This window comes from Branchiostoma belcheri, unplaced genomic scaffold (assembly GCF_001625305.1).
Source record: "Branchiostoma belcheri isolate BF01 breed outbred unplaced genomic scaffold, Haploidv18h27 scaffold32, whole genome shotgun sequence".
Taxonomy (NCBI): Eukaryota; Metazoa; Chordata; class Leptocardii; order Amphioxiformes; family Branchiostomatidae; genus Branchiostoma; species Branchiostoma belcheri.
Genome location: NW_017803932.1, coordinates 1,932,496 through 1,945,233, shown reverse-complemented (window position 1 = coordinate 1,945,233; position 12,738 = coordinate 1,932,496). Strand labels below are relative to the sequence as shown.

Genomic DNA, 12,738 nt, shown 5'->3' with positions numbered 1-12,738 from the left:
GGTGAACTAAAGGTGAACATCAACAGTTATAACTCAACATGTAAGTTAACACTGACCAGATCAGAACAGTACAGCCACACCATATAACAGACGAATCACAGAGCCCACAGACCACATACACACAGCCCATCCAATCAACCACTTCCAGACTCAGTTCTAAATCAGCCATATCGCTTCCGTCATTGAAGTTTACTCAAACCATAATGTCTCACTTTGGTAAAGCAAACCAACCAATTCCATTTGGGATGGAGTCAGTTTTTTTTTAGCTGGGTACCAGTATTTTCAGATGGAAAATTGTGGCAATCCGGCCCATCACTTGTGTTCTACGGCCATGGTACAGTGTGCGGACTACATGTATTTCACTTCTGAACAGCCACAATTTTCAATCTGAAAGAAAACAAGAAGCCATAGGCGACAATTCTCCGTGAAGTATTATATATTGCAACAAAAAGAAGTAGCCATTGGCGACAATTCTCTGTGAAGTGTGATAAATCGAACAAAGAAAAATTGTTTAAACGCGCGTCGGCTCAGTCATCTTAAGACGCAACAACCAATCAGAGATGCGAGATGCCTACACGTGACGCGGGAAGGGCGCGCGATGCCCGAAATATTTTTGCGTCAATATTCAGCGCCGTGATTCAAGAGATTAATACCCGGAAACAATTTTTTTCTTGTTTTGAACGCATTAACATGCATTTACGCTAATCTAGTATGATTCAGGGTTACTTTTTTTTTAACCTGCCATGGCCAGATTATCTAAAGATGTGTGTATTGTGTGTACAATCTATAGAAAGAGAAATGTACATCAGGTCCGATCATCCGATTTTCACGTTTCGGTTTTTTGGACTCGGTTCATGAACGTATTTTGGTTTGGCTCCTGGAATGTGCAAAAAAATGACTCCCGGGACTGTCTACAGGGAACACTCGCACATTCGCGGTGTATCAGGACAGCGCGACTGGTCGTCATTAGCGCAGTAACAGTTGCATAAACGGACGAAACCATTTCAAAGAAATGGGGATGTTTCGAAAATAAGCATTTACTCCAATATCAAAACAGCTACGGTAAAAATAAAAAGACGTGCATCATCCCGGACATAATGCAACACCACATGCGAAATTACACAGAAATGCGACGTACGGAAGAATGCGTTTTGGCTGCGAACATCTTCCAAAAAACTTGGCATCTCTTAACCATGGGCAAAAACATCTGGAACCACTTATAAAAACCACCCCGTATCTGCATGAACTTTTTTGAACCCCACTGCTATTCCAAACAACGCGTTTTTCTGGACCATTCCAATTCGCCTCGTAATTGTAGGGGTGCGTCTGCGATATTACATTGACCGCGAAAGCAGCAACGGCAAAAATACACATTCGTGCATCAACACGGGCATGCCCGCAGACGGCGTATAAAATTGCGTGCCGATTACACAAAGAGAACCCAGTGTTTTGACTGCGAACATGAAAAATCAGCCGATTACAACACTCCGTCCGGAGGTCCTGACCTCCTTCACGGAGTAAAAAAATTTAAAAACCATCCCACATGGAATTGGAGGGTTTGTTTAGAAAGATGTTGTGGTGTGGGTAAGGCTGATTTGATCTGAGTGTTGAAGATGTTGATAGGACGGAGCGACACAGAGGGAAGTGGAACAACTGTTAGTGACATACAGCTGGGAGCAGGTGCAGGCGCTGCCCAGGACCGGGGTCGGGAACCTGACAGCCGCACGCAGGGTAGAGAAACATCAGGTGTGCCATTAGTACAACAGTGGCCATGTCAGGAGAGCACTCTTAACACACAGGTACATGTACAGGAACAGTCTGTACAAGCATTATGCATTTAATTTTTCACAGGAAGGCCATAAATTAGATTCGTACAGCTCTCATTACATATATGAAGGTAAAAGGCATTGGGTTGTTAATCAACTGTGTCTAGGGCACAGTATTGGAAAGGAGTCCATCATTCTCCAACAGTGGCCACGTCAGGATTTATCTAATATCTATATCATCATAACACAGCTGGGTAGCCGCTTAAACTGGATTTCTAAGAGGGCCCAGTATATACAGAAACAAGACATGTTACATTCAGTGTGGTAGAGACAAAGGTGGACAACATTCAACTGTATAAATGGGATTTAAAACAAAAACATCAACCCTAAACTCAGTCAAACATGAAAGCAAGCTTGTGGAATGATCATGACTTGTGGTCTATGGTGTAACTGCTTCTTAAGTGTTTTTCTTTAGTTCCTGAATTTGAAAAGCTTTTGAATGTCAGCAAAACAATATGTAGACACATACGTGTATCTTAAGGTTTACTGCATGTAGACAATGAGATTGATTGTTGTATGCTGTGTCTGTAAGAAGAATGGAAGACTGTACCTGGTTTGATGGCCCTCCGTGTGGGCACATTAAAACTGGGAGGAACCTTGTCACTGATCACCTCCACACACTGGCTGGGGAAGAAGCCAACCTAAAAGAAACAAGTGCAACATCTTAACATGTAACCTCCATTGATATTAATCTATAAACATTTAATATACAAGAATATACATATAGCTATATATTGGAAAACAGTAACCTACAAGTCATTCTTAGATCCTTGTATGCAGTTGGTTCTGTCACAGCCTGTTTAAAAATCATGTGACATGAAAAATCTCACCACAACCTATGATGAATGACTTCACCATTATGCAAAACAAACATGCACAAAACTGTCTAAAGACATGACTGGACCTACTTCAAAGCCTTTCTTCCCTCTCCACCATAAGGTCTCATGGGTAGGCGGCATGTCAATCACTGATACAATATCTCCCACCTGTAGGCATCAAACAAGAAACAGGGTACTGTTAATAGTGAACTTTCACAGTGATTCTATTTCATGATAGGAGGAAAGGGAGGTTTTCACTGTGCAACTTTGAAATAACATGAATTAAAACACAGCAAAAACATAATTTTTCCTACTACCATAACTGATTTCCATAGTAACAGAAAATCCTGAGATCCTATTGGACTGGTTTTCATAGTGGTAAAGAATCCTGGTCTTCTATTGGTTAATTGTTCTCAGTTCTTTTGATGAGTTTGAGGTATACGTTTGTATGGTCACTCTGTCAAGGGAGGATCAATCAGCTCAACATTTCTTACACTGACATGTCCCACTCACTGCATGTTATACTTGTAGTAATCAGTTGTACCATCTCACCTCGAGTGAAATTTCGTCGGAAGCCTGAGCAGCGTATCTTTTGATGACATGCGCTGCAGCAACAGCAGGGACGTTGATGGCACACTCATCTCGCGCAATCAGATGGTTTCCTCTGTTGTCCAACTGGAGACACAAAAGTCATAACGATTTCAGGACAATACATGTGTACGTGTAATTTATATACAATTTGGTATTTAAGCTACCTATCCACATGCCTCAAATGCTAAAAATCCATTGCCTGTTTCCTGAGTTATATTACCTTAAAAGTCCAAAGAAAACAGCCACTGCAGTTTGGAACGAAGCTGCTAGGGGGATCATACATACAACACTTTTTCCCAGCTACAAAAGCTACCAAAACCACCCCCCAAAACAAGAGCATATAAAGCATATCCAGAACGGAACATACAAAAATCAGTAGTAAAGTTCTGCAGCAGTACCAAGGAAAGCCACAAGGAAAGCCACAAAATCAACCTTGACCTTACATATACTATACATTGTAGCTAGTCTTTTCAAGACCTGCACAAATTCCAAGTGTTATCACAATACCCACACATAGCTTCTTGAGTTGTCATAACTACAGTATTCATAATCAGACACACACACTAAAAACTACACCTCTGACAGATTTAGTCCTCCACAGAGGTAAGAGACTGACCTCCCCACTCCCCTTCTCCCAAGCAAACATCATCTTCCCCTCCACCATTATCTTACCACAGACCCTGCCATAGATCTACTTCCCATCGCCCACTGAGGTGAACAGACTCGTGCAGGCACCTGCTGTGTCTGAGCTGAACAGGAACGACACCACCTGTCCTCACGATCCCTCTCATCTACAATAATTACCCCATCATTACCGCTGCCAAGAAGGTTATGTTTTTCAGATACCATTCACTTCCTGGAGTTCTGGATGGATCCCTATTATATTTGTTGTGTGGCAAAATGTATGCGAAACGAAGGACTGGTCAAGAATTATGGAACATCTGGTGGCTTCCTGTGGTAGTGCAGCAGTATTTCTGGTTTTGATTTCTCGTGCTCTGGACATGCTACAGTCATGATTTTTTTATTGTAGATACTTCTTGGCCTTGTAATGGTATAGATATTGGCCCCTGAACAGCTTTTTTTAACTACGGAGGCAATATGTGTTTGAAACTTGGAAGGTGATAACTCTGGAAGTGGTTGATGGATTGTCATGATTCTTAGCATGATACATAGCTTACATGATGACTGACATAATTAAATAATTATGCAAATCATGAGCTAATTAGCCTTTTATTTGTAAGTCTACACATCTTGTAATCTGACTAGAATGTGCATTGTGTCTTCTTTTGTGTCCGCAGAAGTGTTCACCAGAAGAGTGCTCTCACCTCCAGCCAGTTCAGAACTGGTCCACAGTTCAGCAGGTTGCCGGTGATTTGGGACAGTCGAGCCAGGTACCTGGACAGAACCTGCTTGACCGCCTGGGACACGCAGGGGAGGGGAGAAACATGTTAATAACAACCTACTCCTGCTGGTGAGTCATCACTAGTACTCCAAATGACATGGTGAACAAGTAATTACTCACAGTAACATAGTTTCACCCTCACAGAAAGGCTCGGTACTGACACATAATTATTGCTTTTTAATAATTACTTCCGTGCATATGAAAGTATTGTTTTGGGCTGCTGAGCTGTGGGATTCTGCATTAAGTTTTCAGAATCATGTATTCATTGACAAATAATCTATTAAAAAATATTACTCATCTCCCTCCTCTAAACACAACAACCTAGTGTTACTGTCAAACTAAATGGGATTGTGTATATTGAGAAAAGGAAACAATGTGTGACCCTTTCTTGACAATATGGGTCTCCACTAGAAGTTCCATAAGGGTCTCCAATAGCAGTTCCCCTGGACTTCTTTACCTGTATGTTCTCCTTCATGGCCTCGCCCTTGGGCAGCTCGGTGAGCTGGCTGAACTTCCTGTCGTAGATACAGCTGTGCAGGTGTTTGTCCAAGAAACGGAAGTCCTCATAGCTGTGCTGAACAGTCCAGGACTTACCCTGAAAATCAAACAGTTAAGCATTTCCTTCAATTATAGACTGCAAATCATATGAAATCATACAGAAAACTGGATCTCTCTGGAAAAATTTGCCTAGGCCAAGAAATTGTTAAAAAGATTATTAAACAGATGATCTATTTTGTGTACATTAATCGTCCAAAGCATAGGTACCTCCTAACCAAAGAAACTGAAGTGGTATGGCCATGTGTCACCTTCAAGTAGCCAAAACTATCATGCAAGGTATAGTTCAGGGAAGGAGAGAGAGGGATAGGCAATGGAAAATGTAGTGTTATCGGTTATAATGTTGTGGTAAGAAGTCACTGCAAAAACTGCAAAAATAAAATAAAACTAAAACATTTCACAACTTTAAGTATTTGCATTCTGTCATTTTCAGTTCCATTTGATGCATACGTACCTGACACTCCACGGAGACCAGGTACAGAGTGTCCTTGTGAGGCTCAGGGATACCGTTGTGTTTGAGGGAGTCTGGACTTTCATCCCCCATAGCAACCTGCCAAATAACATCCATACAGTCAAGCTTTTGATGTACAAAAAAACAGCAATATTTCATGCAAATAAGTAGTGACTATCATTTTCTTTACTGTTACTGCATTGAAAAAGAATATTTACCTGGAGTTGACCAATGTCCACATACTCATAGTGGAAGTGGGCACAGTCCTCTATCTTAGGGAATCGAATACTGCCTTCATGGATCCTGTAGTAAAAAGGCACTGGTGAGGATAACTTACAAATACCTATTAGCATCATTGACAATCCTGAGGATGTAACATCCACTATCACAATTCTGCTAGGTGGTCTAACACAGCCACATTACAGAAATGGCATTATGGCCTTACCAAGAATATATTGAATATGTTGAAATTGAACGTACCGTTTGATTGTCTTGACTTTTATAGACGTAGGACGAGGAACTGTCACACTGCATCTCTGAGGACTTCCATCAACTGTATCAGAGCCAGCCTGGGGGAACATACGACATAACTGTCACTCTACACACAGAAACAAGAAAATCGGACTTCCAGGAAGTATTTTCAATCGTCGTGACTTCATTTCCTGTGCCTGACCTTTCGACTTCCAGCCTGTCATTCGGTCAAAATTGCCATGCTATTGTATCATTGGTTGAAATGCTGACGAACAGCCAGGATTGGTATACCAGTACTTCTCTTTGCAGCTCTGAAACAGTTAGTACACCTTATCCAGCCAAAGAGCTTTCTCCACACCAGCGTTACAAGCAGGGTTAGATGTCAGACCACAGCCGACTGCCACCAGTTGATACATGGGAATATTTACCCACGATCCATGTTGAATGTAGTGAGTCAGAGGAGAATCACCATCGTCATCAAAATACACTCCTGTGGCGCGCGTGGCTCTTTTAGTTGTGGTACTGGTGCACGGATTCGGCTGCAAGGCCGGCTCCTCAAACAACTCAAAACTACCCATAATTCTGGTCAGGCCAACAAGTTCCTCAGGGTTCTGCAAACAAACCCCAATGGCATTGATATCTTGAAATCAAATCTTTGATAGGCAACTTTCAACATCAGTTAAGTAACAACTTCTATCTAGTCACATAATATACCAGGGTATATGTCAGCGATCAATGGTTTTGATATTTATTGATAGATTACTAACAGAAGTCCAATGGCCTTATGACATAATCTGATTATATTACAGTGAATGACCTGTCACACGTAACCTTTGCACATCTAACTGCAAGCATTATTTCAAGCTATCTAGTATTAAGGATGCCCATGTACTGTACTCGTACCCACAATGCATTATAGTTCTAGGGATAAACTAACTTTGGGACACCTCAATCCTGGGTTGATAAATTTGATACTTGATCATTGATGGCATGACTATTTCTAAATGCTATTTTCTGAGCTGGTATGAGATATCTAAGTAGTGTGTTGAAGTACAATACAATAAGTCATAGTAACCCTTAAATGGGAATGTGGACAAGAATCTAAGGAATGTCCCACTGTGTTTGCGGGAGCCACAGCTCTGGTTCATGTTCACTGTGCAGGTTTTGTCTGACAGGAAAATTCCTGACATCGCGGGTTACATGCCATTTTTTTGGATATGACGTCACAGGTCTTTGTGTACGATGTCACAGAATTTACAGAAACAGTCTAGGCTTCTTTCATTGTCACCTAATTTTTGTAACATAGCTTTTGTCAGGGTATTGCTTAGGGTACTTGGTTCACATGCTGTGAAGTAGTATGCATATTTTACTTTTTAAGACACTAGGTTTTTTATCTTTTAGAAAACAAACCATCCTCCCAATTTTAGTATTGTATTGATGGCACATGTACTACTAGTACTAGAAGTTCCTTCAGAAATTATCTATGTAGGAAGAGTAACGCCATTCTACGTGGCCTTAGCGCGTACCAGTCCTGTTTACTAGTCTTCACATCCAGTGTTCCTGCTAGGACTAGGAGGCATTTTGGCGTCTTTGGACTTCCTTCTTCTGTGACTGTTGCAGAGTAAATTTACTCAGAGAAGCTGTTTGGACTTCACATGTACCTGATGTGGTCTTTGTTTGAGACGTCACTAGCACTGACAAACAATACATGATTTACATCAACAGAGTAAGCTCTACAGTGTCTTTGCATGTCTCCAAATCTTTGATATACAATGTACATGGTAATAATATTTTACCTCAAGGGACTGAAGCATTGTTGCTTTTATTTCAAGTACAAAAGTATTGTTTTGGGTGGCTCACTATGGATGAGCTGTGAGTTTGTGTATACTGTTTGTCCATAGTAGGTTGACAGCACATGGGTGGAGGGAAAATTGATAGACAGAATGACAGGTTTCAGAATATGAGTGGGAGCCAAAGGACATTACAAGGAAATTCAGGAAGCCAAGGACTGCATATTTCCACGACACCTGAAATTTCCAATTTTGAGCTTGTTTATGTTTGTGTGCGCGCGTGTGTATGTGTGTCTGTGCATGTGTCTGTATGTGTATGTCTGTGTGTGTGTGTGTGGGTGTATGTGTGTGTATGTGTAAGAGAGAGAGAGAGTGTGTGTGTGTTTATGTATGTGTGTGTTTCTGTTATTCCTGATGCAGTGTTCACCATTCAGTTATCAGTGCTGCTATTTTATGTGTGGAACTTTAACAGTTCAAGGGTGAACACAAATTAAAGCAGTAAGTCTGTTATCTTAGTCTCTGAGGTAGCCTTGTTATAATTTAGAGAATTTTGTTCCTTCAAAACAAGCATGTTTCACATTTGACACTATTACACATTGTCATGTAAATACTAGCCATTACACTCGTTGAAAACAAACATAATGGTCCTCAATTTAGCATGGTGGTTGCAAATTATAGCGTGATGGCCCGACACTCTAAAATACACAAACTAGAACTCTGGGTCACTGTTGTAGAAGTATTTTCTACCCTAAATTTGTCTAAAAGACCAGACATTTCTTACCTGACTAGTTGGTTCTGTACTCTCTGGCTGGGCCTGTACAGCAATACAGTGGCCCATCTTGCTGGTAATTCCTATGAACCCTGACAGTAGTACTTATCATGTCATAACACCCTTACAATAGTCAACCTGTCTCCATTTTGCATATCTCACATAAGGTACGATGGCGTCCTACTTACGCGCTCTCGTTGTGGCACGACTGCGGCCTGGGGCCTGGGGTGCACTTGCCCCTCCTGGTCCATTGGTCAGTTGTTGCCCCCTCACACACGTGGCGCACTGCTGTGTTGACCCCAGAGGCCTTCTGTAGAAGAGACAACAGACAAGTCAAATTGACTTAGCATTCCAGCAACTGTAGGCACAGGGAAGGAGACACAGAAATATGTTTATAAGGCCACTTCAATTCAACTTCCTGGTTCTCAGATTAGCCTGCTTAAAAAAAAGTATGCGAACCATTTAGCTTCTGATCATCAACAACTGAAGAAAGTCCTTGTCTTCCTGTTCAATGTATTGATGCATTAATATGGATTGATGCAGTGAGAATTACATTTTGTTCTTAAGTTATGCACTTATGCGGCCCCTGACCTAGCCCTTGAACACTTCAAAAGCAGCCCTGGCCATTAGTGTAATATCATACGGTGCACCCCAAAATTTTTTGTGCACCCAAATTAGTTAGGTTGTCTGTACCAGTGCACCTATTCCCAAAAATGAATTTCGAGCCCTGAAATGCCAGGACAGAGGGCACACACCAGTCCCTGACCCCTGTTGACCTTTCCAGCTGTTGCCATGCCAGCAGCTCCATGGAGTTTGACATACCATCTACGTGCAAGATGACGCTCTTTGCAGCGCAGTGGCAAGAGGGTCCTTTTTGACACATTAGGGTAAGAAATATTTTAATCTACATGATACAATGAATCATATAATGTTATATGAAAGAACCTCAATATGTACAAAATCTAAATCATATTCAACAGATACAGTCATGGATACTTACTGATAGTATTTTACCTATATTATGAACTGATGATAGTAGAACTATATAGTAGACATACAACGTTTCATTGTGTCTCTCCTCAATACTGTATACTATTGTTTCGACTTTTCATGTAAAAATTGCACAAGATTAATGTAACTTAATCTTATACAAGGCCTCACACTGTACACTGAGTCTTTTATCAATATTGTACAGCTTTGAATCTATTTGTAGATTGTCCTAGATTAATGTAATTAGGTAGTCGTCTTATCTCGTACAACACTTTGCCTCACATTACACCTGTTAAGAGCCAATTGTTGTACAATATATGTAAACTTGACATATTGCATAATCCATATCAAGACAATGAATCTTTGATGACTCATTAAAATCTGTCATGTACAATAAGTTCAGGAGAGAATTAATGTCACCTGTACCTGAGAACTACAGCCCTCCACAAGTCATGATCATGATGGCAATGGACTTTGACCTTGCTTTTCCCAACAAAGGAGTGCTACATTACACCATTAATCAGTCTCCTATGGCTGACAGCACTTACAGAGTACATGTACACATTAACATGTATGTACACATTAACTACACTTGACCCAGTGCCAGCATGGGGCCCCCTCCACAGCTACATCATAGATTTGGGGTTGGTACCAGTACTGTCTGGTACAAAACCAGTATTTCTTGCTATACCAGTCAAGGAAAATGAGGGGACTGGCTTGAGACAAATTAGGAAATATCGACACATAACCAGTCTGAGAAAATAACAATACTAGTATATGGCTAAAATAGAGCAGATTTGACTTGTATATTTTGTTACATCTCTGTTTCCCCATAATATTATAACTTTCATGCCCATGTATGTTCGTTTCTGGAGGTTTTGCAGTTTCTCTTTTATAGCTGCTATCTATGAGATGTTTTAATGAAGACAGCTAAATTCAGATCAGTAATCAGGTGCTGACTACAAAGAATGTTAATTGAACTTTGAAGTTTCTCATTTCCCATAGGTAAATCTAAGGCCACACCAATTTAATTTCTTGGTTAACGGATTCGCCGCTTCATTTTTTTCTGATTTGCAAATAAAAATAAAAATTCAGAATCAACTGCAAAATGCTCATATTTTGCCCTGAACAGTTGAAAACAGTCCTTTTCTTACTATTTGTTACAATCATTCCATCTTTCAATGCAGTAGTATCATTAAAAGTTCAAAATTCATTGTTTAAATTTTGAACCAGCCTGGTGTGTTGACTTCATGGCTCCTATCGTACCATTTTGGGCCATAATAGGATGCCTAGGCCTGTTTTTATTTTTATTTTTTTTCGCCCGCCCGCTCCATTATTTTTCTAGAAAAATCCGTTAACCAAGAAATTAAATTGGTGTGGCCTAAAGGAGAACAAAACTGGACATACTTTTTAGTCTTTCATACCTTATAATTGCGCCAAGTGTGACATGTTACTGTCTTTACTGAACTGCCTGCCCTTCATCTTCCAGCCTACTGAATCTGTGCAGCATTAGAAGTCCATACATACCAGTGTCTTGACCTACATGTGACCAAACTATCATGTGCATTGATGTGGCCTGCGGTCCACATTTATACAGTGGACCTCATGATACAGTTTATCAGTGTACTTAATGCCAAGTGTTTCTTGCTGTGTTGAAATTGATCCAATGCCAAGCATACATGTACTGGATTTAGAAACTTAAATGGAGCCAATAACATATCAGAGGAAAAGTCCTCACCACGAATGAAGAAAAAAGTCCTCACCACGATTGAAGAAATATTAGTTTTTTGAACATTTGTTGGTTTATTGTTGTTCCATAAATGGTATTAGAGGAAGTGTGCAAGGAACTTGTAATAACCCTAGCGGGAAGTTGGAGTTCTCCTTGCTCCAGTAGCTGTGATAACCTTTGATCCCACTGGGGCACTCTCACTCACTTGGGTCTTTGTGCATGCCATGCATAAGAGGGCCAATAGGGGGCACCTTAGTATAAAAAGATCCTGACAAAAATGCCCCTGCAGTTCCTAAAGAAGCTCCTAAGGGGGCATAATTATACCAATTCTTCTATACCCCAAGAGCTTTCAAGTTACATTCTACCAACAAATAATTGAGACCAAGCATTTCCAAATGGAAATACATGTATGAAAACTGGACATTACACTGCACTGCAGTACTAAAGGAAAGCTACTAGGAGACCCACAATGGAGTATACATTTTTTTATGGTTTAAAGCTGAATACCATCAGACATGTGTTGTCGGAAGGGTACATACCGGTATTTGGTTTAAATGTTCATGTTCACTGAATGATACTAGTAATTTATTCAAAAGGTATTATGTATTTTGTTGGAGACTGAGAAAATGATGTAATTTGGTACTGGTATCATAAACACATAAAAGGAGCTTTGGGGTGTGTAACTGAGTACAGTACACTAACCACGTAAGATATGTGTGTAGGAGGACTCGAAAACAGTAGTGTGAAGGCTGGTTTGTCAGCAACTGTCACACTGATACATGCCACACAAGTGCATCAGGCTCAACAAACAACCCTGTACGTATACACTTACAAACCCAACAACCTCAGGTCAAAGGACTATCTTACTAGTCAGTGGTATAAATGGAGGATGGACATATAATGGAATTCAAGGAGGGGAAATGATACTTTCTCTAAAGGAAAATAAGTCAATAGAATTGGGGAAATCAAAGGCAGGTCAAGTTAAAGAAAATAAAAGAAAGATTCAAGCCAAATCAAAGACAAGAAAATTCCCATGCCCCAAGTCAAGGTCTAATAGAAAAAGTGTTCATTTCAAATGAAGGAAATGTCTTCTTCAATATGTCGTGTGTGTCAAAATATCCCTTACTGTTACGAGTATTAGAAATTTCATAATTCATATGATTAACGGTAAGTATATTAGACACAATTTCAGTGCACCAACATTCATTGTAATCATCAAATATCGAATGACAAAACGAAACTGAATACGAGCAATCACTGTTTTTGTTTACATCAATTATTGGTAGGCATATGCAAATTATTGGTAGGCAATTACCCACCTACCACCCACTTTTTGCCTCACTGGC

General features: G+C 40.3%; 1 protein-coding gene across 5 annotated transcripts in view; it reads right to left on the bottom strand.

Annotated features, from left to right (window-relative positions):
- LOC109474822 (rho GTPase-activating protein 32-like) overlaps nucleotides 1-12,738 on the bottom strand; it is a 27,025-nt gene that overhangs the window by 10,058 nt on the left and 4,229 nt on the right. For 3 of the 5 annotated variants that reach the window (XM_019775227.1, XM_019775228.1, XM_019775226.1), the window contains 10 exons: nucleotides 8,862-8,983; nucleotides 6,543-6,725; nucleotides 6,124-6,212; nucleotides 5,862-5,946; nucleotides 5,647-5,742; nucleotides 5,095-5,232; nucleotides 4,561-4,653; nucleotides 3,197-3,319; nucleotides 2,735-2,812; nucleotides 2,377-2,467 (listed from right to left, as the gene is read on the bottom strand). In XM_019775227.1, coding sequence (XP_019630786.1) covers nucleotides 2,377-2,467; nucleotides 2,735-2,812; nucleotides 3,197-3,319; nucleotides 4,561-4,653; nucleotides 5,095-5,232; nucleotides 5,647-5,742; nucleotides 5,862-5,946; nucleotides 6,124-6,212; nucleotides 6,543-6,725; nucleotides 8,862-8,924 — 1,039 coding nt within the window. In that variant the 5' untranslated portion in view covers nucleotides 8,925-8,983. The other 2 variants (XM_019775229.1, XM_019775230.1) reach the window with 2 other exon arrangements.